A 25,718-nucleotide genomic window follows, 5' to 3' on the forward strand; every position below is an offset into this window, starting at 1 on the left:
TCATGAGCATTGAATTAGAGCTGAGCAGAGTGCAGATGGGCCATGGGAAGCTCTTCGGGCTGAGTGTGGCGGGGCTCGGGGCTCCCATTTCTATCACGGGGCTGGCCCCGATGCTCCCTGTTCTGGTTTGAGCTGGCTGGCCCCTCTCCCCAGCGCCTCTTGGGCAGCCTTTAGGATTCACCCTGGTTAAAGGAAGGTCTTCCCAGAACAAGGAGACCTCCTCCTCAGTCGTGGCCCCCACCCTTGGCAGAACTGTTTTGAAGGCACTAGGAGATACTCTGAAGAACTCCTTCCCATCCCTGTTTACTCTGGTTGGTGAATAGATTTCTTTCCTGCCGCTCAGACTATAATCAACCAGCCCTCCCTCATTTGGACAAGCCCGGCCAAGGTGGGGAGGGCACCCGGATGACACTGATCTGTATTTGGGGGCTACCTAGAGATCAGTTCTCTGGGGTAGATCTTCTGGAACAAATGACCAAGCTCACCCATTATATGGTGTTTTTTATTTTTTATTTTTTTTCCTCATTTATTTCTCTTCTAGGTTAGGAGCCCTTTGTAATGCCGACTTCATGATTTCCTCTTTGCTTTTCAATCATTAAATCATTTTTGGGAACAACAATAGCTGCTATGTGTTAAACTGTATTTATTTTTTTCAGTCATTCCTATAACCAACATGGGGCTTGAACTCATGACCCCCAGATCAAGAGTTGCAGGCTCTTCTGACCGAGTCAGCCACGCACCCTTAGCTGCTATTTATTAATTAGCCAGTGTACTGACTGGGTGATTTCCTTATCTGATCTTCAATCCCTATAGCAACCTGATTCCAATTTCATAGATGAGGAAGCTGAAATCAGAGGAATCAGGAAGTTCAGGAAGTGGCTCAGTATCAGTGTGTCTGTTGTGTTTTGTTTTGGCATTGCCTCAAGATGTTTTAGTGTTTTTCAGGGTGCCTGGGTGGCTCTGTGGATTGAACATCTGACTCTTGGTTTTAGTGCAGGTCATGATCTCCTGGGTCGTGGGATTAAGCAACAAGTCGGGCTCCACGCTCCGCGGGGAGTCTGCTTAAGATTCTCTCTCCTTCTTTCTCTGCCCTCCTGTGTGCTCACTCTCTTTCTCTCTCTTTAAAATAAATACATAAATCTTTAAAAAAAATGAGTAGTATTTTTCTACTCAGTTGAAATGAAAGAGAAAATGTTTGCTTACACTTGTCTTCCAAAACAAGCTCTTGAAACCTCATTCAAGACCCTAGCTGGGAAAAACAAACATTTTGAAATGCATGAAACCAGATCCTGAAAGGACAAAAAGTTTATGTTTTGATTCGTTCGTTTGTTCATTTAGCACATCAACAATTAAAACCCTCTGTATGAATGGCTCATAGTGTATCCACATATAAAAATTTAGGAAGGGGTGAGGACCCGGAAAGAGTATGTGGACCCTTTCCAGAAAGTGATGATCGGGGGTGCAGAGTGGGTCCTAGCTGAGGTTATCTGGAGGAGGCTTGGGTTTTGGGGGTTGGGGTGAGGGGTGGGGGGATGGGCCTGCACTGGAAGGTGGCCCAGCTGAATATCAGCCACTGCTTGTGTCCCCAGGGATGGCTTGGGGCAGCTCCTTCAGACTGCTTTGTTTGGCAAGTCACTCTTCCCTTACCTAAATAAATGTACCCCGTAGGGTGGAGCCTGGATACGCAGACATGGTCATGGGAAGGAGAAGCCCCTCAGCACCAGTCCTTGGGTGGGAGGCAAGAGATCCAGCTCAGTGCTCCCTCTTCCCTCCAACGATGTCCCACGGCTAGTATCCCAGGACCTCGACTGGCCCTCACCAGCTGGCTTCCCGGAACTCTGGCCTCTGAGCGTTTCTGGGCAGTCAAGTAGTGTCACCAGCTGGGAACGATGGAAATCAACTGCTGCAGCAGATCGGGGAGGGTCTGGAAGGAGGAAACGTCCGGGTGAGAGATGGTGAGCCTCTGAGCTAGGCAGTGATCAAGGATGGAGAAGAGGCATATCATGGGTAGGATCAATAGGACATGACTGATATGGGCTCATGCCCAAATGCCTGCACTTAGCTTGGCTGCTCCAGCCTCCAGTGCTGCCCCTCCCGTGGCCAGTCTCTGCTCTAGCTGGTTCCGGAATGTTCTCCCTCCATCATGGCTCCATGCTTCTGAGTGTGCCGGGCTGGCTTCTGCTGGGGTATCGTTTTCTGTCTCCCCAACTGAAGAAAGAGATCCTTGAGGGAAGGCGCTGAATTTCTTCTCTCTGAACTCCAGCCCGGGCACAAAGCCTAGCTGTACCACGTCTCTTTGTTGAGTGAAATCAATCAATCAAAAAAGACGCAGGGTGAAGGGGAAGGAAAGAAGCAAAGAGTAAAGGAATGAAGACATGGGGCTCCCCGTCAGACCTTGTTATAATCACTCCTCTCTCTGATGTTACACATTAATCCTTATCGGAGCGAGGCAAGAATGGGATGAGAGTAGCGTCTACCTTCGCTGGCTGCTGGAACTCAAACTGAATCAAACGGGAATGGTTCAGAGAACGATCTCATATTCTGTCCCAACAGTTTCAGTAAGTCTGCTGCATGGCTAGAGAGAGGCAGTGCTTCCTGCAGACCTTGAGGCAGGTGTTGGGGTAGGGGATGCTGAGAACCATGCCAGAGACAAGAGACTTCAGACAAAGGCCCTGGCGACCTGTGCCACATCCCAGGCTCCAGTCCTGGATGTACAGATAGCCCGTGAGCTGTGCCTTTCCAACCCCTCTCGCCGATTTCCATTCTAAAATCTCCCTCTCGCTTTGCTTTGACTTTTTCTGTTCCTCCCTTGCTTCCACACTCACTGATCGCCCTGGTTCTCGGGAGACCAAAATGTAAGCCAGAGCAGGAGAGAGGGCTTGAATTAATTTCAGTGTCTTTGTGTCTGGTAGTAAGAGTCAAAAATCTTCCATCTTAAGGCCTGTTTTTGTCCTGCACTGCTCTATTTTCTTATGGTCGTTTCCATCAATTTGTTTTTTAAGACAAGATTCGTTTTCTCTAATATCCGAGTACCCGAAGGTTAAGCCTGGGAGGGTTAAGAGCATGTTTGGGAGTTGGGCAGACACTGGGCGACTTTGTGGAGTGACCTCGTCAGATTCCTTTGAAGTCCTCGCTCAAAGCTGCTTCTCTGGCTGTTTTCATATCTGAAAAAGTGGTGGTGGGAGGGGGGTGAATCCAGGACCATCTGCAGTCTGGCCACTATTCACCATACCTGCAAGGACTTGACAAACTCACCTCATATTACTTGACAAATATTGTAATAAAGCGCTGCAGTCCTCATCGTGCAGGTGGGGCAGCCAGAGAGCTTGCCCAGGGTCATGTAAGTGGTGAGTCCCTGGGTCCAGGCCCAGAGGGCTCCTACCCCACGCAGTCAGTCCCTTTGGTGGTCACACTTTCTTTATCCTTGGTGCTGTGGTAGAGATCTGGAAAATTCCCTCTGGTTCTGGCCATCCCTGGTTCTAACCTCTTCTTTTTCTTCAAAAAGAAGTGTGTGCTTGGAATAGCTTGAGTCCCTGGCTTCAGGGTAAATCTAGAAGGCTGGGCATGGAGGTCTGCAGACTGCGTGGAATGTGCGAGAAGCGCTCCCCCAAACTCAGCTTTTGATGGGGGAAATGGCCGCACAGGCTAAGGAAGCTGTTGACTTACTTGCTCTGGGCCAGAATGATAGGAACACAGCTGGTTCAGCTGCCTTTCTCACGCTGATCACAAGCTCCAATGGGCAATTATATATGTCTTTGATTAATAAAAAATGGAGCAATGAATGAATAATCAACGCAGTCTGGCGGGTAAAATCTTTCAGAACCTGGGCTGGGGGTGAGGCAGGGAGTAATCAAAGGGATCTTTGGGGGTGAAACCGGGGAGAGGGAGGGCAGTGCTGTGGGTTCTGGAAAGCTGTCCTTGGCTCTCTGATTCTATGTGGGGTGGGGGTGGGGGCTGCTGGCCGCTCCCACCAGGGTTTGTGCTGGTGCGCAAATGGGCAAACATGTATTCTGCGGCCCCACAAGTGGGCAAGGTAAAGCACTGAAATAGGGCGCGTGTGTGCGGCCGCAGGTAGCCATCTGTGTCCTCCGTGTGTGCGGGGCGTCTGTGCTCTCCTCCGCGGGTCTCCCCGCGTGAGCCACAGTTTTGAAACGAATTTGGTTAGGGGAAGGCGGAGAAGCGAACGGACCAGGAGGCTGAACGAGGATCAAGAGAGATGGAAACAGGCGCCGCTGCGGCCAGAGAGAGATAACGGAGCGAAGATCCCAGGCCTGGGTGGAAAAGCGCGCGAGAGATGGTGAGCCGGGGGAGAAAGGAAGTGCCAGGAACCCGGGCGGTGGACCTCCCCCGACGCCGCCCAGCGGGTCAGGGCCCTTCCGGACGCGGCGGGGGGTGAGGGCGGGGCTGAGAGGGGCGGTGAGAGGCGCGAATCCAAAAGGCGCAGGGCGCAGGCGGCGCGGGAGTCCCAGCGAGGAGGCCTGCGGGGTAGGGCTCCGGAGCCGCGAGGCGCGGGGGCGGGAGGCCGGGGATCCCCGCGGCGCCGGGCTGGGGGGTGGGGGCGCCCGCGTGCGGGAGAGGGTGAGCGTGCAGGAGCAGGGGCGCGTGGGGCTGCAGGGGTGCGGACCTCGGGGCGCCCTTTCCGCAGAGGGTCACGGAGGGTCCTGGTTGGAGTTGGGTGTTTTTGGCTTTAGATTGGTCTGTGTCGTGGTGAACTAGCCCTTGTGACCTTGGGCAAGCCGACAACCTCCCATGGACCTTTTATTCCCTTGTTGGTAACCTGGAGAAAACGAGACAGCTAACTTTGCCAGGTGGTTTTGAACCTGCAAGGACGTCCGTGAAGTGTCCCCCCACCCCGCGCCACTCACCGCTGTTTCTATTTTTGTGGACAGTCTTCAGAATCGGGCTCAGTTTCTGCGTCCCCGGGTGCTGCCATTGTGGGTTAGAGAGGGTTTTTGCAGCTGTTTCCAGCAGCTGGCCCCTTTCTGCACCCCTTCCAGAGCCCTTCGTCCACCCCTGTCTTTCCCACAAGCCCCCTGTACTAAGCGGCCTCTGCTTGCTTTTTATAGGATCCAGAGAATCGCCCACCGCTGTCTCTTGCCCAGGCCGGGAAAAAGGCAGAACCGGAGCTTACTTGAACAGAAGGGCTTGGCGGAGGAATTTTCCAAAGGCCCAAAGGCCAGCCGTTGAAGCAGTGGTGGTCAGCCCGGGAGGCCCCGAGTGAGATTTGGGGACCGGCTCCACCTCAGGCCATGCCAGGCCAGGGTCTGCCCCTTCGGGTGGCCACCCTGCTGACCGGGCTGCTGGAATGCCTTGGCTTTGCTGGAGTCCTCTTCGGCTGGGCATCGCTGGTGTTCGTCTTCAAAACAGAGCATTACTTTGAGGAGCTATGTGAAACAGATGGCGGGCCGATGGGCAATCTTACGGGGCAGGCTGGTAAGGGACTCCTCTCGGAAAGCACTCTGGTTCCCAGGCAGTAGGAAGGAGTGGGAGGGATTCTGCACCCCCCTCCATCTTGTGCCAGCCTTTCTGGGGTGAGAGGAAAGGAATGTCACTCCCCCTACCAACTCCCCAGTCTTGGTCTAGCAGGTGCCTGAAAGACCAGCCTCTGAGGGGTAAGTAACTAGGGGCTGTCACATTTCAGCTCCCTGAGGTCTCCCTTTCTCTCCTCCAGACTGCAAAGCCCAGGATGAGAAGTTCTCACTCATCTTCACTCTGGGATCTTTCATGAACAACTTCATGACATTTCCAGCCGGCTTCATCTTTGACAGGTTCAAGACCACAGTGGCTCGTCTCATAGCCATGTAAGTCCCAATGGCCCGGTCCTGGGCACAGATGGGCAAGAGGAATTATTTTGGCAGCAGCCACGCTTGGGGGAGACACAGCTGGGCAACAGGGCCGCCCTGCCCAGCCCGGTCCCAGCAACTGTCAGAAACGGCCCAGGATGTGGACTGTCCAGATCCATCCTTTTCTCTCCACCCCACCTCCCCTTGTTTGCCCTGTTCTTCTTTTGTTCCTTGTGACTATGTATTTGAATTGAGCTGGAGCCCAGGCCAATTTCCTTTGAGGACTGGCTTGGTGCCTGGGTTAGAATAGCGGAACTGAAAATTGTCACTCAGGGATCCTACCAGGCCTCACATTCAGGTCCATTATCATCTCACCCCACCCCCATGCCATCCCCCAGAGACCAAGTAAGGTCTCCTGGGTACCCCTGATGGTGGGATCTCCTGACCCCCTGACTGGAGCGGAGAAGTGGGGGGTTTCACAGAGGGGAAGGGACCTCATCGCACTCAGACAGGATGCCACAGTAGCTGGCCAGCTTCAGCGATAAGCAGTGGCCTGCCAAGGCCTTAATAGACCTAGAGCAGGTGCCTCCTGGCAGATGTATGGAAACTGAGTTATCAGACAGAGGGCCTGGAGGGCTGGCTGATAAAGCGTGTTCCTGCTCTCTACGCTGTTGGGTGTGCAATGACTTTATCTCAGTCTGTCCTTGGCTCCCTGTCTCCTCTGTTTCCCACCCCTTCTTTTGTCCCCTCCCTCGTCTCCAGCCTTAGCATGTTAGGAAAAACTCTGTCCGTCCTGTGTTTCTCTTTTACTTTCACATAGAACACATCAGTTCTGATACATCTAGTCACCACGTGTGTGGGTTCCTCCCCCACACCAAGCAATTCTTTGACATCTGCTGCGGGTACTATAATGTAACTCCATTCTGACCCCCATTTCCCTGGAGAGAGTTTGGGGCAGGTTTGGGGCTGGCCCACAGGACTGCCCCCCACTTCAGATGCCGATGGAAAGTTGGTGGGTCCCTGGGTTACCCCTGTCTGTCTGGCTTGGCTGCAGATCCGAGGTTCCCATGACCTCCTACCTCTTGGACTGGATTATTTGGTAGAACAGCTCACAGAACTCAGGGAAAGAGTGGTGTTTACCAGTTTATGAACAGATATGATAAAGGATACAGATGAAAGCATACAGGTTCAGAAGCTCTCTGAGCCCCATCCTATTAGGATTTTGTGGAGGCTTCTTCATGTTGGCTTGATCAGTTATTAACCATTTCCAGCCCTTCTCCCCTCTCTGTAGAAGTGCGCACGCGGGGGAGGGGTGTGGTTGCCGAAAAATGCCAAACTTCCAATCCTGACCAATGCTTGCTCTTTCTGGTGACCAGTTCCCATCTGGGAACTATCCAGGATCCTACCAGAGTCACCCCACTGGAACAAAAAATGCTGTCGTGCTCTTATCATGGAAGTTTACAAGGGTTTTAGGAGCCCTGTGTCAGGGACCCAGGACAAAGACCAAATACGGACTTCTTTGTATAAGCCACAATATCACAGGGTAGCCCCTGGTCTTTGAACACCGATCCCTCGTAGCAGAAACAGTCATAAAGATTGAAAGGTACTGGCCCATTAACAGAAACACATTCGGTCTTTAATAACTATCCAGTCCATCATCAGACCATCTGAAAAGGTCTCCCAGGGCCACTTAAGCTCATGGGCTTCTATTTGATCTTGTGAGGTTCCAAAAGCAGGAGTGATCTCAGCAATACATCCCTTCACCCTTCAGGCATCCGGTATAATTGAGGGAAGAGACAAGATTCTGTCTTGCCCCAAGCCTCTTTCAGAGTGTTCATATAATCCTGGTTTCCCTCCTTGTAGAAGCTGCTTACTTACCCCCTTAACTCTCTGATTTTCCTTCTTTCCGTTGATACCATTAACTGTTCTGCCTCTGGAAGGGATGTTAGGTTTGGCCACTGAGCTGGTCTGCAATATTCATCCAGAAAGTGTCTTCCTGTTCAGGTAGGGTGAGGTTACGGAGGCCCAGAACTAAGCGGGTTTGATGTCCCACCAGGCAAGATGGCTGCCTTCCCGGTTCCCTGTTCCAATTTTGGCAGATAGAGGGAAGGCACTTAGGAATCATAACATAGTGGTTAAGAACACAGTTTTCTTGCTTAGGACTCATCTCTGCTTCCAGTTCTGGTATTACCAGCCTGGTGCTGTGACCCCAGCATGAAGAGGGGGCAAGGTTCCCCTGGCCACAGTGCTAATAGGGGACCATTCCCCACTCAGACACCATGTCCGTTCCCCGTGTGAGGGAGACAGCCACTTCACAGACAGCCTGTTTGAACATACTTGTTCTCCTGTTTTCGTGCACCCCTCGAATGCCACAGTGACTTCCATAGGTCTGTGCCCCATCTGGCCAGGTTTCTAGTCCCCTCCTGCGTGACTGAATGGCAAGGCCATGGGCCACTGCCCCCAGCTCTGTAAGAACCTGAACATAGTGTCCTTTTCAGTGGTAGGTCTCTTTCCTCTCTCGTAGGACAGCAGCATGAAGTTCATCCAGCCTGCTGAGCCAATCTGTTTTTACCTTTTTGGATCAGGGCAGTAGCCTTCCAAACAGGATGTGGTTGTCCATTCACCTCGGCACACAGCCAGGGAGCTCTGTGTTGGCCAATGGAGGGTTCTTTGTAGGGCACTGTTCGAGAAGCAGTAGAATCCAGCCGCTCTCCACGCATTTCCAGAGTTGGTCCTGGGCGGGGAGAGGCTCCCTGGTAGTGGTTTCTCCTCCTCACATTCCCCAGGCAACACAAGCCTGTCTCACCACTGCTATTTTCAGTTTGGAATTCTTGCCATGGCCATCCCCATTGGAGCATTTCTCCGATATCATCCCAGACATCGTGGGTCTTTCACATTTGAAGATCACTTTATGTACTTCGGCTATCTGTGTGGATTCAATTAATGTCTGATAGCAAGATGATAAATGCCCCGGAAATGGAAATTCTCTTGTCCAAGCTCCCAGTGGTTGCTGCTGGGAGGTGCCCACAGACTTTTGCTATAAGCCCCCATGTGGGCTCCCTGCAGGGTTACGGCCCAGGGCATTCGTCCCTGACCAGCACTCCGCCTTCTATCCTACACTGTCAGGGCTCTGGCATTCTCACTGGTTCCCAGCGCACATGTCCAGGTGACAGGACAGGAGGATTTAGGATTTAGACGCCTCCTGTTCCAGAGCGCTGGTGGGAAAAGCCTTCCCCGGTCACACCTAGGGTCCAGCCCGGAATCCAGTCAAGGAGACACAGCCCCTTCTCGCAAAGCCTGTTCAGACATACCAGTTCTCCTATAAACGTTTCCCTTTTTTCCAGGAACCCTGACTTTCCTTCCCGCAGCCTCCTTAGGACTTGTCAGCAGGTGATTTCCAGCATCAGGTGGGGAAATGCTCCCGGCCACACACAGTCTCTCATTGTGAAACATCAGGGAAAGGAGACACAACATCTTTACGGAGAGTGTGTTTCAACACTGCAGCTTTCATAAACCTGCCAACTCATAGGTTTATGTGCTCCTGGTCTAACTGAAGCCCGTGGGCAGGCTTTACCAGCAGATTTTGGTGCCTCAGTGGGGGAGGTTCCCCTTACCAGGGAGCCCTGGGAACTTCTCTTCTCCACCCCCTGCCTGTTTTGGCCACTTCTGTACAAAAGGCTTTGGGGCCAAGATGAGGGGTAGAGTCAAGGGAGCCTGGTCCTTCTGTCAGTCTGGAACCTGGTGAATCTGCCTAACCATTGCCCCCAGCAATTGCCGGTTGGGTTTCTCATTGTGACCTCTCTGTCTTCTGGCTTTTAATGTTTTTCCAAATGGGGGCAAACAGACTGGACTTGTTTGCAGGCACTTTAATGCTGGGGGCTGGCAGGGGTCCCCTTGGCCCACCCAGCCTTTGGCAGTGCTGTATTAACACCTTCTTTTTAACCCCAATAGCTGTCGGTTTCATTTATCCTACATCTCTGTAACCCTCTGGAGATTTCCCCAGCAAAGATGATCCCATGACTCTCCTGTTTCCTCTTTGTTCTACTCCCATCAATATTTGCTTTATTCCCCTTATTCTTTTTTTTTTAATTTTAATTATTTATTTGAGAGAGAGAGAGAGATGAGAGGGGAGAAGATCCGAGGGAGAAGCAGACTCCCCGCAGAGCTGGGAGCCCGATGTGGGACTCGATCCTGGGACTCCAGGATCACGACCTGAGCCGAAGGCAGTGGCCTAACCAACAGCCACCCAGACGTCCCAATAGTCCCCTTATTCTTAATAACCATGTAAAAATTTCTGCCCTATGGCCAGTCTCTTGATTCTCCCCTCTGCCTGTCCCCATTCTTTTGTTAATTAACCTGATATATTTATTAGTACCTAGAAGACCCAGGAAGGGGAACTGAGCCAGGGAAACTGGTTTTTGCAGCAATGGGTTTATGGGGTGCCCATGTGAAAAGGGCCCCCTTCACCACTGCATTTACCATGACCTGGGCACAGGTCACCATAAAGTCACGCCCACAGAGCTTGCACACAAAGCATAGGGGCTGCGCCATCTGGGATGTTCCCTTTGTAGGGGGACAGGACCTTACAGCGGCCCCTATCTGCACCCCCAGGAATAACCTCCTGTGTGTGTGGATCCCGAGCGAGTTCTAGGTCCTGCATTAACCCCGGAGAGGCCCTTCCACTCTGCAGCATTCAAAACCCAAGACACCACAGCCCCCAAATTAGTCATGTTCCCACTCCAATTCAGGAAATGTTCTCTGGGAAGCCGGAGATACCCATCCACAAAATGTAGCAGCAGCTTCGCACGACACTGTCCCCCGCCTGGATTCAGTTTTGTCATCCTCCCACACGGATGACCTTCTTGGGGACCAGAGGTCTTAGAGGGACTTTCAGTGGCTCTGCATCATTTTTCCTTGGGGGTGACTTCGAGGCTAATGGCCAAAGCTCACACTGACCCACATCTGACCCTAGTCTAGCATGCAGGGCTGATCTGGTACTCTCTTTTAATTTCATGTTAGCTATTATGGGTCACAGTAACCGGGCGCTTATATTTCCAGCTTTTGCTTATTACTTTGCACTTCCTGTGCATCCCGTGAACCCTGTCCCCGGGAGCTGGATCCGTTTTTGAATTCCGAATGGGTAACTTCTCCCTTTAGTGACTGATGGCCACGCATGACCCATGGCCTCTCAGGAGCCAGGGCTCTTCATCTCCCCCCGCCCCCCCCCACCCTGTTTCTTTGAGCTTGGGCTGTTCTAGCCAATCCCACTTCACTGCCGCCAACTCTACTGGAAAATCCTACCTATCTCCTCCTGCATTTCTCTTTGACTTTCAACAGAAAAATTCCCTTCTGAGACATCCAGTCATGAGGTGGGATGTGGATTCTCCCCACACATGATTCCTGGACACCAGCTGGGTGTCCTACAGTGTAACTCTGTTCTCACACCATCTCCCTGGTGAGCACACAGATCCTACAGGTTAAGGACCGGGTGCCATGAGACTGCCCTGCACTTCAGACGCCATCATAGGGGGTAGGTCCCCAGTTTACCCACAACCTCAGTCTGACATGGCTACAAACAAGAGGTTCCCATGGCCTCTTTTCCCTTGGGTTGGACTGTTTTCTAGAACAACCACAGAACTCAAGGAAACATTTGCATATGTTTACCAGTTTACTAAAGGATATGATAAAAGATGTGGATAAAGAACCAGATGGGCAGATATGTAGGGTGAGGTCTGGGAAGGTCCCGGGCCCAGGAAGTTTTGTGTTATCTTCCGGGCAGGTGGTTGTACACACCAGCCCAGAAGTTCTCCTGTAGGCTTGGTCACTTATTAACCATTTCCAGCCACTTTCCTCTTTTTGCAGAAGTAGACAGGACTGAAAATTCCAAGTGTCTCATTATGGGTTGGTCTTTCTGGCGACCAGTTCCCACCAGGAGCCATCCAGGAGCCTACCCAGAGTCACCTGATCAGAACCAAGATGCTCTTAGTGCTCTTGTCACTGAAGACTTTACAGGTGTTTTAAGAGCCCTGTGTCAGGCCCTGGGGACAGGGATCGAATGCATATTTCCTATTACAAATAAGAATATCACACTTAGCACTGCTTCTCTTACCCCATGCCTTGTAGGATCCCCAAACTACTATGAAGTTCCTGTAACCTGGGATTGTGGTCCTGAAATCACAGTGCCCTAGAACTTCTTGATCAGTCCATTCATTTCCTTTTGTAGAAACGGTTGCTGAGGCCCAGAGAAGGGCAGTGCCTTACCCAAGGTCACACAGCGAGGAGGAATTAGAACTCAGAAGTTTTGCCTTGGAGGCCGGGGGCACTAATCCCCTTCTCCAAGGGATTTGGCTTTTGGGACCCCAAGTGGGAGGACCTTGGCTCTGTCTACCCTGTCCTTTGGACAACGTTTTCCACCTCCCGTTGTGTATTTCAGATTTCTCTACACCAGCGCCACACTCATCATAGCCTTCACCTCTGCAGGTGAGTGCTGTCAGGTGGGTGGGAGGGACCCAAGTTTAGGGGCACCTGGTAGTTGGGCAGGTGCCGAAGGCGATGAGCAGGACACCCTGACCCCCACAGCTGTTCAGAGAACCACAGGCTTTGAGCTCAAGAGGATCTTTGAGGGTGTTATTGCTGGTCTATGAAACCAGTCTAGTCAACTGAGAAAAGTGAAAAAATGAGGATAATGAAGAGACTGCTTCAGAGAGAATTTATTTGAAAGATTGTGTGTGTTAATGTGTTCTTTTCTTAAAAACAAAATGATAGGGGCGCCTGGGTGGCTCAGTGGGTTGGGGCCTCTGCCTTCGGCTCAGGTCATGATCTCAGGGTCCTGGGATCGAGCCCTGCATCAGGCTCTCTGCTCAGCAAGGAGCCTGCTCCCCGCCCCCACCTGCCTCTCTGTCTACTTGTGATCTCTCTCTCTGTCAGATAAATAAATAGAATCTTAAAAAAAAAGAAAAAAAGAAACCAAAACGATAGTGTGAAGGAGGGTTATTTTAAAAAAAATAACCTTTTTTTTTTTAAAAAACCTACATTTTAAAGAGTATCCTTATGTAATCTTTATTTAAAAAAAACCCATATTTTTAAAAAATATCCTTATATAGTAGGACAAAAATTGACAGCCCTATTGTAGTCAGAAGTTTTCGTTCGAAATTACTTGTTGATGAACAGAGAATACTCCCAAAGTCTGCGAATTTCAGGCTGGTTCATTCTCCTCTTCTTCCATCATGTGGAGGAGAAGATGGATGGCAGAGAGATGTCTCGCCAAGACTTGTAGTGGGAAGCACTCTTTCTGGTGTCTTGGTTCTGCTGACCAAGCGTGATGCCTCGCACTGAGGAGGCACTCCATGTTTAAGGGACCAGGGAAGCACAATCCACGGATGTTTCTTGTTTGGCTCTCACGGCACCCCAAGAAATGGGAAGGGCCAGGAATAAATGTTATTCCCATTTAATGGACAAAGGAACTGAGTGAGAGATTCAGAATCGAGCTCCAGGTCCTGCCATGAATTACAGGAAGAACTTGGGGGCCGAATCCAGGCTTCTCCAACTGTATCAAGTGTGAATGGAGGGGCTGCTTGGGGTTTAATGAGGGAAGGGAGCAGTGGTTTCACTCTGAGTCTTGCCTCTCGTGACATCCAGACAACCAGGCCGGCGACTGAGGGTCACCTTTGGGCCCAGGAGACCTCCAAAGGCTCCCCCTGCAGGGACATTTGGGGGATTAAGGTCCTCCAAGAATGCTAGCAGGCTGGCTAGAATCGGGGCCCTGCTCCCAGGATTGTTGGGAATTTGGAACAGGCGGGAGCCAGAGTTTGGGACCCCATGGGTGCTGTCCTGACACTGCGCCACCTCTCTCTTCCAGACTCAGCCCTGCTGCTTTTCCTGGCCATGCCCATGCTCACAGTGGGAGGGATCCTGTTTCTGATCACCAACCTGCAGGTGTGAGCCTGCCCAGGCACCTGGCTGGAGGTCAGGTCGCGGAGGGTGGGGGGAGGGAGAAGCACTCTCCTGCGTTGGCCACCTCCAGTGGGTTTGGCTCAAGCCAGGGCGGTGGATCCCCGGATGGAGGCGGGTCTGGGTATCATTAGGGCCTGGCACGTGCCCCAGGGAATGGAAGAACCAGCTCAGGAAGAAGTAAGTGACTCCTATGTTCTCTAGGTTGGGAACCTCTTTGGCAAACACCGCTCAACCATCATCACCCTCTACAACGGGGCGTTTGACTCCTCCTCGGCAGTCTTCCTTGTCATTAAGGTAAAAATTACCAGGGAGAAACATGTATCACATGCTTCTGTGCGCCAGACGCCTGTCTTGTGAACTTCGCATAGTTTCTTTCCATCAGCCCTCCTGCAGCCAGTAAACGTGACACTTGAATTTGAACTTGAGCCTGGACCTGTCTGGTTCTGGAGCCTCACGTGGTAGTGGTTAAACTCTTTACAGCTGTCTAGGGTTTCTGGGGAGAGGCTGTGATACACTTGGGCTAGTGTTGGGCTGAGGCTGGGAGCCCCGTGGAAGGGGGTATTGCACTTATGAGCTTCTGGTTTGGACAAGAACATGAGAGGTGGCCCGTGGGAGCAACAGGGGCAGACACAGGCCTCTCCAGCTCTCCCAAAGTCTGCTTTTGGGGGTTTAGGGGAATGGGCTGTTCCAGTGCTCTTAGTGGCCCCTACCTGACTGCCTTTCTGCCTTCTTCATTGCTAATAATTCCATCTGGGCAGTGTGGTCCCCAGCCTAGAGGATGAATCCTGATTGACCTTAGCCAACGGGGTTAATCCCTTTTCCCCTGGTTAGTGATGGCTATAGGTGGTCATACTATCCAGAGTTTAGGGCATATTTTCCTTCCCTGGTAGGAGGTGAGAGCAGAACTGAAAGAAAGGCTTCCTCCTTGGTCCCCCTATCCACTTTTTCTTTTTGAATGTTGTGGTAGGAGGATGTGATAGCTGGAGTTGTGGCAGCCATGCTGTGATTATGAGGCCACCAGCTAGAGGACATTAAGGATGAGTGAGTCGCAGAAATCAGATAATGTGGGTCCTTGACACCACAAGCTGACCAATTTAGGACTTCCCTCCAGGCTTTGTGTTAGGCCAGAGGCAGCTCGTGCAGCCCATGGGCTATGGGGGAAGAGAAGAGGATCTCTGGGAGTCACTACAAGAAGTGGCACTAACTAGCCTAGTCCCATGAGCACCTTGGCATTGAGGGTCACCCAGACCCCCATGGGCACTTACTCAAGCCTCTCTACCACTGGTACAAGAGCCAGTTTCCTGGTTCTCCCCCCTTCCCCTGGGCATGCTTCCTTTCTCTTTCGTCTCTTTAGAGTTGGAAGGAGCAAGAACTTCAGAGCAGGATCTGAGTTCTTAGTTTAATCTGACCTTGTTGCTGCTGACTCTGACCTTGAATAGTTCTCTGGACCTCACTTTGACCCTCTATAAAAGGAGGAGGTGGGCTAGCTCAGTGGTTTCCAAACTGGGTGTTGAGGAACCCTGAGGGGTTATCTGCAGTGTTAGGTGGTCGCCAAGGAGCATGAGCAGGGAGATGACTGGGCCACTTCCCACTGATGTGTTTCATAAGTTGAGTTTTTGTGTGAACTTTTCTTTGAGAAAAAGGACTTTGCTGCTACTAAAAAAAATGAAACGAAAAGGCAGTGGGCTCACAGATCTCCGAGAGGGCACTTTAGGAGAGTCTCCAAGGCTGTGGGGATTGGTGACATGCCCCCCCCCGCCAATGCTGGTCGAACCTCGGGGTAGGGTGAGCCTGTGTGTGCGTCAGGTGTCCCTGATCAGCGTTCAAGAGGGAGGGCTAGAGCCTGTGACAGGCTGGGGTTCCAGCCCCTGCTGCTTACACTGACTCTTCCGTTTGGTAAAACACAGAACATAAAATTGCCTCTCTTAACCGTTCTTAAGTATACAGTTTAGGGACATTAAGTTCATTTATATTGTGTAACCATGACCGCCCTCCATCTCCAGAACTCTTTGCAGACTTGCAAAACTGAAACTCTGTGCCCATTTAAACAGTGACTTCCTGTCCACCCCCTCCAACCCCTGACAAGCACATTCTGTTTTCTGAGTCTGGGACTTGGACAGCTCTGGGCCCCTCCTGGACGTCAAAGCATGTGGTCCCTTTGTGACTGGCGGATTTCCTTCAGTGTGGTGTCCTCGAGTTCATGCTGTGGCCTGTGTCGGGACTTTTCGGGGGTGAATGCTGTCCCGTCATAGGTGCAGGCCACAGTTCCTTTGCCCATTTATCTGCAAATGGACACTGGCTTTGCTCCTGCTGTTTGGATGTTGTGAACAGTGTTGCCATGAACTTGGCTGTGATACTGTCTTTCTCTTTCTTCTGCAGCTGCTTTATGAGCAGGGTATCAGCCTCAGGGCCTCCTTCGTCTTCCTCTCTGTCTGCAGTGCCTGGCATGTTGTGCGTACTTTCCTCCTGATGCCCCGAGGCCACATCCCCTACCCACTGCCCCCCAACTACCGCTACGGGTAAGCACTGTGGTCTGGTGGCCATGGGCCCGAGCCCTCTGCCTGACCTGAGGTGGGAAGCCAGGCATGGGACAGGTGGGCTAGTGGGATGGAGGACAGCAACGTTGGACCAGGCCTGCATCAGGTAGCAGTCGCTGCATAACAAACTACTCCCAAGCTTAGTGGTCTTAACCATTGAGCACTTATTGTTTTTCATGAGTCTGTGGGTAGCCAGCTAGTTCTGCTGATCAGAGCTGGGCCTGGATGGTGTTGACAGGGCTTGCTCAGGCCCCTGGTCATCTGTTGGGCTAGCTGGGGTGGCGGTGAGGATGGCCTCAATCACGCGGGGTTGTCTGACAGTCCTTTGGGGTGACAAAGATCTGGGGCATGTGGCTCTCCTCCTTCATCAGGCTAATGCCAGGTTCCAAGAAACTGTGCAGATGTGCACAGAATTTCTCAGAACTGGCCCAGTATCACTTCTGCCGCCTTGGGTTGGTGGAAGCAGCTCCTGGGACCAGCCCAGACACAGGGGCTGGGGACCCGGTTGAGTGGCCAAGACCCACTGCAGAGGTTGGAGAACAGGGGAGGAGAAGACACGTGACCGGTTTTGCAGGCAGCACCATGGGTGCTGGGGGAGGCATGGATTTGTTGTTCCCTTACTGTTTGCCCGGTGCCCTCTGTTTGCATTGCATAATAATCCTCTCAGATAAATATCCTTATCTCTGTTTTCCAAATGAGGGAAAAAGAGGCTAAGAAGAGCTAAGTGTGAGCCATAGTTCCATAGCAAGAACGAGGCAGCGCTGGGATTCAAACCCTGGTCTGGCCTGCCCTTCCCATGTTTCCAGGGGTTCCCAGAATTTGCTGCAAATTAAAATCACTAGAGATCTTTTTTTTTGTTTTTTAAGATTTTATTTATTTATTTGACAGACAGAGATCACAAGTAAACAGAGAGGCAGGCAGAGAGAGAGGGGGGAAGCAGGCTCCCCCTGAGCAGAGAGCCCGATGTGGGGCTCAATCCCAGGATCCCGAGATCATGACCTGAGCCGAAGGCAGAGGCTTAACCCACTGAGCCACCCAGGTGCCCCAATCACTAGACATCTTTAAAAAATATGGAAGCCTGGGGGGTACATGGGTGGCTCAGTGGGTTGAGCATCTGACTCTTGATTTGGGCTTGGGTCATGAACTTGGGGTCGTGAGATTAAGCCCCGTGTCGGGCTCCCCACTCAGTGGGGCATCTGCTTCTCTATCTCTCTCCCTCTTCCTCAGCCTCTCCCCATTGGTGCTCTCTTTCTCTCTCTAAAACAAATAAATAAATCTTAAAAAAAAAAAAAATACAGAATCCTGGCTCCCATGCCTAGACATTTTGATTTAACTGGTCTGGGCAGTGGTCTGGGCAGGAGGGCTGCTGGAAGGTGTGTCCAAAGTGTGATGAACTTTGGGAGCCCCTGCACTGTTTCCTCACAGTGCTCAGCTCACAGTCCTTGGGTTGGGCTGGGGGCTCCTGTGTCCACAGCCTGTGCTCCGGGAATGACACCGCCGAGGGGGAGAAGAACGCAGCTGAGTCCGACAAGGTGGAAATGCAGTCGAAAGATTTCCTTCCAGCAAAGGAAGGTGAGTCCTGCTGGCTAACTCTCTGCCCTTCAGGCCCTGCCCTCTCCCTGTGGCCTACCTGGTTCTCTGCCTCCAGAGCTGCCCCAGGGATGCGGCAGCATCAGGAAAGGTCCATCGGAGGACCTGTAGGGGCTTCTCAATGCCTGCCCCAACCCCTCTTACAGAGGGTCCACAGAGGGGCACAGCTTCTGGGTCTTCTGTTTCTGTCCCTCTTTTCTTTCCCCTTGGCTCCTCATACCTCCGTCCTGCTCCCTGCCTCCTCTCCCTGTTCCATCTGCTCTGGGTTTTTGGTTACAAACATCACAAACCGCTGCTGGCAAGGTAAAAGCAAGAACAGGATTCTGGGATGCTCACAAAACCAAGGGAAACATGAACTTGCCAGGCTCTAGGAAGAGGAGAACCCAGATGCCTCTGGGGCTCCCCAGATTAAAATCACGGCCAGTTAGCCCTGGGTGAGGAACAGGACAGCTAGTTCACAGTCCTACCTGGACCTTGAGGACTGAGGCAGGGCCCGGTTTCCAGAACAGACTGAGGATCCCGGTACGGAACGCAGGGGAAGGGATGTGGGGCTGCTGAGACACTCCCTTCCCCTCGAATGTCCACGTCTTCTTCTCCTTGTCTTTCCCGTCACCATCGGCTGAGAAAGTGCTGGTACAGGAAGTGTCATTGGGTCCAAGCTGTGAAAGGGAGACCGGGGTTCAGCGGGACAGAGGCGGGCGTGTGTGAGTCACTGCGGTGGGGGCTGGACAACGGAGCTATCCAGGCGGGATGAGCGGGCTGCAGGCCGCGCTGGGAACACGCCGCTGCGGTCTGGGAGGAAGAGTAGGTGCCGCTCCCCTGCTTTCTCATAATCCATGCCCACATCCTTCCATCCTGTCAGAGACCCTAGAACCCGGGAAGCAGCAGAAGCCCCGCTCTTTCTGGCGCCACGCACTCTCTCAGCGCTTTGTCTGCCACCTGGTGTGGCTGTCCGTGATACAGCTGTGGCACTACCTCTTCATCGGCACCCTCAACTCGCTGCTCACCAACCTGGCGGGAGGGGACAGAGCGCTAGGTACCTGGTGGGGGCGGGGGGTGGCCCACCTCTGCACCCAGCGGGGGACTCGGGTCCTGGTGGGGGCGGGGGAGAGCCCACCTGTGCACCCAGCTGGGGACTCGGATCCTGGTGTGGGCAGGGGAGAGCCCACCTGTGCACCCAGCTGGGGACTCCGGTCATGGTGGGGGCAGGGGAGAGCCCACCTGTGCACCCAGCGGGGGACTCGGGTCCTGGTGTGGGCGGGGGAGAGCCCACCTGTGCACCCAGCGGGGGACTCGGATCCTGGTGTGGGCAGGGGAGAGCCCACCTGTGCACCCAGCTGGGGACTCCGGTCATGGTGGGGGCGGAGGGCAGCCCACTTGTGCACCCAGCTGGGGACTCGGATCCTGGTGTGGGCGGGGGAGAGCCCACCTGTGCACCCAGCGGGGGACTCGGGTCCTGGTGTGGGCGGGGGGCGACCCACCTGTGCACCCAGCTGGGGACTCGGGTCCTGGAGGCCAGGGTGCTAAGCTCAGCAGGAGTGCGTGCTCCAAGCAGGGGTGCGGGGAGGAGGGACAGGCAGGGTGGGGGCAGTCTGGGAGAGAGTCCTCTCCTGTAAGGCAGTGCTGGAAACGTCTTACCACCCAGGCCCTCTCTGCTCTCTGCAGTCAGCACCTATACAAATGCCTTCGCCATCACTCAGTTCTTTGGGGTGCTGTGTGCCCCCTGGAATGGTCTGCTCATGGACCGGCTCAAGCAGAAGTACCAGAAGGAAGCGAAAGACACAGGTGAGGCCTGGGCTGCAGCGGGTCGGGGAACCTGGAAGGGAGAAATCTTCATGCATGGCCGGAGCCACCTTCTCCTTTGTTCTCAATCCTTTTCTTGCATCCATCCATCCGTCTGTCCATCCATCCCTCCATCGACTAGTCGCCGAGTGTCCGTCAGTTCCAGCCGTCGTTCCAGATTCCACCACAGACCAGACAGATAGGTCCTCGTTCTCAGGCTGTCCTCAGTCTAGAGAATGAAGGGCGAGGAATCAGGTGTCGCCAGCCACGAAGTCAGCTCACAGGGGGCGATAGGAACACAAAGAAGGGCACCCAGCTTATTCTGGGTGAGGGTGAGCTTGAAGTCCCGGAAGGCTTCCAGGAGGAAGTGGCTTCTAAGCCGAGGTCTAAAGGATGAGTAAGAAGTGAGGAGATGAAGAGGAAGGCCCTGGAAGGGCAGCCCAGGGATACAGTGGGGTCAAGGCGATGAATAGAAAGCAAAATATTGAAGAATCCCAGAGAGGAACTCGAGCTGGCTGGGGTGCCGAGGAGAAGGGGCTGACTAGGGGGGAGAGGTGAGAAGAGGCAGGCGGCTGTGCCTAGGAGCATGGAGACGACCCTTGGATGCTACTGGAGGAACAGAGGGGCACTGAGTTGCCCCCCTTACCCAGTGCAGCTCCTCCTACCCTTGCTGGGGTATTTGAAGACAAATCACAGGTATCAGATCACTTCGTCTGTAAATACTTCTGTCTGTGTCTCTCACAAATAAGGCCCTTTCTATTGAAACATCACCATAATATCATTATCCTTAAAAAAACCCCCAGTAATTCCTTAATACCTTCTAACACGCAGTCCTGTTCTGATTTCCCAAAGGGTCTCAGATATGCCTTTGTATGGTTTGTTCACATTAGGGTGCACGCAGGGTCCACGCCATATATTTGGTTGATGTGTCCCTACTCCCTTCTATTTCGATCTGGGTGTCCCCTCCCCTCCCCCCACCTTTTGTTCTTCTGGCAGTTTGTTGGAGAAACTGGGTCATTTGTTCTATCAGATTTCCTCCAGATTGGATTTGGCATCTTTTGGTATCCCTGAAAAATGTTTTGCTGATTGGGTATTTCCTGTAAACAGGCGCGCTGGAGGCTTAAGGAGATGCCGTTGAGTATTTTTTGGCGAGCAGGCTTGGGAGGCGGAGCTGCGGGCTTCCTCTGGCTCCTGGCGGCAGGGCCCCCGGTCCCAACTGTCCCTGTTCTTACGATGTTAGGATTGATCGGTGGGTCCAGACGTTGTCAGTCTGATGCACCCAGGCCAGAGTTTCCCATCAGCTGCACGGGTAATGGTTTTACTAGCCACGGGTGATCACTACCGGGATCCATTATTTTATTAGGATTGCAAAATGGAGATCTTCTATTTCTGTCTTTCCTTCTGCTTTTGGTTGCTACAGTTCCTCTAGAAGGACAAGCTTTCCCCTGTTGACTGCTTCATACTCTGAAATAAGCGCTCGGTTCTTCGTTCACGTACCAGTTCCAGAATAACGGCTTGGTGCCCTAGCAACCTCCAGGGGGATGATTGCCATTTCTCCTTTATTTAACTGATTTCCTTTTAAATGTCACTTCTTTTTTATTATTGCTGCTATTTTAAAAAGATTTATTTATTTATCTTAGATGGGGGGAGAGTGCATGAATGTGGCGGGTGGAGGGAAAGAAAAGGAGAGCTTCATGCAGACTCCATGCAGAGCACGGAGCCCGATGTGGGGCTCGATCTCATGACCCTGAGATCACGACCTGAGCTGAAACCAAGAATTGAATGCTTAATGGAAGGAGCCACCCAGGTGCCCCTAATGCCATTTCTGTATTAAAGCCTCATTTTAAATATATTTGAGGGTTCCAATCCGTGTCAATCATGATTCCGTTGAATGCTCCGATCGGTCCGACTTCGCCTGTTGGGCATGTCACCAACCCAGAACCAGCATCCTTTAACACGACGTCCCCAGCTGTAGAGAGCGTCTTACTCTCGGGCACAGTGAGACGGCCAGGCCTGTTTCACAGGGTGCGTTTCCTGCCCCGGGCCTGAAACAGCCGTTTCTCCAAGCTGTCCTGGGTCCCTTTAAGTGGGAAACGGTATTTAAAGCCTGCAGTCAGGCTGCTTGGGCTTCCAGTTCTGCTGGGTCATCTGTGTTTTTAGGCCTTGGACAGAGCGGTAAGATGTACTGATATTTAAATTCCTAGCTTACTTTGATTTTACTCTTGATTTTATATCTGCGTCTTTTCCTCTGAAGGTCGTAGCTCCTAACGATGCTGTGAATGTGTAGTGTCTGTGGGCCCGTGTGCTGCCCACTATGCACACACACCCACATAGAGCATTTTTTTTTTAATATTTTATTTATTTGAGAGAGACAGTGAGAGAGAGCATGAGCGACGAGAAGGTCAGAGAGAGAAGCAGACTCCCTGTGGAGCTGGGAGCCCGATGTGGGACTCGATCCCGGCACTCCGGGATCATGACCTGAGCCGAAGGCAGTGGTCCAACCAACTGAGCCACCCAGGCGTCCCCCACATAGAGCATTTTAAGAACGTATTTTATGCATCACGCTTGGCTTCGCAGTATCTGTGTTATTAGTATCGATACACCTGCTGATGCCACCGCCCCTCCTCCCCTCCTCCGTCCCCCCTGCTGGCGCTCAGTCCCGTGACGGCATCACATTGGTGTGGATGGAGCCTGGCCCAGGCGGCGGCCGGTCAGGGGCTGTTTGCTGTCCGGTGCTGTCACCGCATGTACCATGGCACAGCCGGCTGTGGGGCAGAGGGGGCCAGAGCACGGGGCCCCTGCGGGAAGGCCACTGTCACGATCCAGGCATGTGCTCTTGGAGACCTACAGCAGGCTGAGTCATGGGGAAAGAGAGCAGTGGATGCATTTGAATGGCATTTAGGGGGTGAATGATCAGAGCTCCCGGATGCATCAGAGATGCGCACGTGGGAGGGAGAGAGCTGCCTGCACGGTTGGTGGACGGTGGCCCTGCCCCTCCTCCCATCTTTGTGCCCTGTCCCTGCCCTCCTCCGTTCTTGCCTCCATGAAGCCTCTTCTTCCCTTTCAACCAGGGTCCTCGGCCATGACAGTGGCCCTGCGCTCCGCGGTGCCTTCTCTGGCCCTGACGTCTCTCCTGTGCCTGGGCTTCGCCCTCTGTGCCTCGGTGCCCATCCTGCCCCTCCAGTATGTCACCTTCATCCTGCAAGTGATCAGCCGCTCCTTCCTGTACGGGGGCAACGCTGCCTTCCTCACCCTCGCGTAAGTGGGCTTGGGCTGCATTACCCCACGGGGGACGCGCTGGCGCAATGGGAGGTGTGCCGGAGGGAAAGAAGTCAGGAGGTGAGGATGGACCCGGGGTGGTCTGGTGAGGGAGGCAGTATCTGGGCGCAAGTGTAGAGGGTGAGGTAGAGCTAGGGGTTGGTGGGAGGGATAAAACATTCATGAACTTAAACCTTCAGATCAGCTCTCCTATCTGCCTCTCTTATCTACCTGGTAAACTCCTATTCACCCTCCAAGGCCCATTTCTGATTCAATTCAGGGAAGAGTGAGGAAAAGAGTGTCTTCCTTCTCTGTCCCCTTGGCACTGTTCTTGCTTCCTTTGCTAGTGTATGCGTCATGCAGCACAAAGTGATGTTTATATGTCTGTCTTTCCCTTGAGACCTCTCCAGGCACAGCCTGTGTCTGGGTCCCCTCACAATGACTTTTCTGTGTTCTGTGGCTTGAGTCAAGGTGAAGAGGGCAAGGGCTGTGTGGGCATGGGAGGGTGAAGCCAGGCCTAGGACGGGGGACTTGGGAGCAAGTGGCTGACCCAGGCTCACCATGGCCAGGCTCCACCTTGGAGGGAAGGTCCTTGGGAGCTCACTGGTACCCCATTTGTCTCTTTCCCCAGTTTCCCTTCAGAGCACTTTGGGAAGCTCTTTGGGCTGGTGATGGCCTTATCAGCCATTGTATCCCTGCTCCAGTTCCCTATCTTCACCTTCATCAAAGGCCCCCTACAGAATGACCCGTTCTACGTGAGTACTAGGGGTGGGGAGGTGTGGCCTTGGCCTTAGCCCAGCAAGGACATCCAGGTTGGGACACCTCAGTGGGGCTCCAGTAGGGGGCGCCCCAAATCTGCCTGAGATGATTCTTTGCAGGACTGTTTCTGCAGAGGGCTACATCCTTGGTTTTCTTTCAAACTGGGGTAGCAGAGTACCCTGCCCTATGGCAGGAGTCCCCGACACCACAAGACTAACGACACAGCTTCTAAGAGGGTCCATATCTTTGGAAATTTGGGGAGAAAATATTTTTTATGTATGGTGAAGCACATAGACATATTCTGGAGGAGAATGTAAAATTCTCACCGATTCCAAGTAAAAACCCAAGATTTTAGAGATATTTCCTGCTTGTGGTGAGTGTGGGCTGAGCCCGGCCCCGGCTATGGGACAACACTAGGCATTGGTTCCCACCGTTGGTCTGAGGGGCTGGAGCTCCATCATCTCACCCCCGTGTCCCCACACTGGAGGGGTGCTTGTGGGCCCAGCCCTGGGAGGAGGGGGTGGGCATGGCTCTCCACCTTTTGGTAGAATGAAGACCTAGGTTCAGCGATTTGGGTTCTGTGACTTCCATATTGAGAAGCACGTAGCTAAGGAGCAGAAGTCTTTTGACTTTGAATTCAGTATTCTGACCAGTGCACAGCTCTCTCAGCCTCATTTAAAAAAAGATCCGCGATGTGTAGAGCAGGAGTTTGAGTCAGTCATTGGGAGACACACACAGAACTGAACTAAAAACCGGGGAGAATTTCTTTTTTCTTTTTTTTTTTTTTTTAAGATTTTATTTATTTGACAGACAGAGATCACAAGGAGGCAGAGATGCAGGCATAGAGAGAGGGGAAAACAGGCTCCCTGCTGAGCAGAAAGCCCGATGTGGGGCTCGATCCCAGGACCCTGGGATCATGATCTGAGCTGAAGGCAGAGGCTTTAACCCACTAAGCCACCCAGGTGCCCCTGGGGAGAATTTCTTGGTGGTGGTGTCGGACAATTCCAACTGTATTCAGGAGACCCGTGTTCTAGTGACTGTTCCCAACTTCCTGTGTGACCTTGAGCAGGTCGTTGAGTGCCCTTGAGACCTTTGTTTCTTCATCTGTGAAATGGGCACATGATTCCTACCTACTCTGCTCCACAGGGCAGAGTGAAAAATGACTGAAGGCTTTCCCTGGGCCCCGTAGTGTCTGAGGAGAATGGAGAGGCTGCACCTGGTGGAATTCTGGTCCCTTTGGTGGTGGTGGCTGCCGCTCAGAGTTCTGGACCTCACCTGCCCCCTCCCCTCTCCCTGCCCCCTGCCAGGTGAATGTGATGCTGGTGCTTGCTACTGTGTTGACCTTCATCCACCCCTTCATGGTGTACTGGGAGTGCCGGCAGGAAAGGAGCTCTCTTGCAGCCGCCTAGCTCGGAAGCTGTCGCTTTTCAGCCCCGACAATGCTTTGCTAATCTTTCCCCACCTTTGAGGACCCCATGTCCAGGAGCACTTGACCTGCCCAGGCTACTTATATTAATTAGCCATTACTTTTTTTTTTTTAAAGACATATTTAGCTGCTAGCAGACACTGGGATTTGCAGGAAAAGACTGTCCGTTGTCCCACTGACTGCTGTCCTGTAGGCCCAGAGCCAAGCCCATGGTGGCTCCTGGTTTTGGAGCAGGAAGCGCATGACTTTGGTAGACACTTGGTCTTGGGGGAGGTGATGGGATGAGGGAGGAAGGGTGTCACCTGCTTCTTTGGACTCTTTGGCCGTGAAGCCTGTGCGTGCCAAGACCTTCATGCCAGGTAAGCCTCCAGGTGGAGAGTGAGCTGGTCATGGCCTTGGCCGTCACTCCTGGCAATTAGAGGTGGGTCCCTCTGTGTTTGGGCATCATACAACGCATTTCTCTGGGGAGTAATCTTATAGAAAAATAAAACCTCTCTGCCGAAGGCAACTCCCAGTGTGGCTTTCTAGCGTTTGGGCTGCTGTGTGCGTGTGCGTGCATGCGTGTGCGTGTGTGTGCTTGCTTGTGCGTCCCTGAGGGTGTGCCCGCCTGGGAGGCTGGACACAGGAGTG

The 25,718-nt window shown here is 52.8% G+C and overlaps 1 protein-coding gene across 1 annotated transcript; it reads left to right on the top strand.

Moving 5' to 3' along the window:
* The first annotated feature begins 4,402 nt into the window (after window positions 1-4,402).
* SLC43A3 (solute carrier family 43 member 3) lies at window positions 4,403-25,596 on the top strand. The gene is made up of 13 exons (XM_046015697.1): window positions 4,403-4,485; window positions 5,067-5,433; window positions 5,672-5,801; window positions 12,217-12,263; window positions 13,642-13,718; window positions 13,938-14,030; window positions 16,116-16,255; window positions 17,748-17,845; window positions 18,726-18,899; window positions 19,529-19,648; window positions 22,717-22,903; window positions 23,535-23,658; window positions 24,970-25,596. Exons 2-13 carry the CDS (start codon window positions 5,250-5,252, stop codon window positions 25,069-25,071), a joined length of 1,476 nt encoding a protein of 491 aa, XP_045871653.1. The 5' UTR covers window positions 4,403-4,485; window positions 5,067-5,249; the 3' UTR covers window positions 25,072-25,596.
* Window positions 25,597-25,718: the final 122 nt, after the last annotated feature.

The sequence above is a fragment of the Meles meles genome, chromosome 8 (assembly GCF_922984935.1).
Source record: "Meles meles chromosome 8, mMelMel3.1 paternal haplotype, whole genome shotgun sequence".
NCBI lineage: Eukaryota > Metazoa > Chordata > Mammalia > Carnivora > Mustelidae > Meles > Meles meles.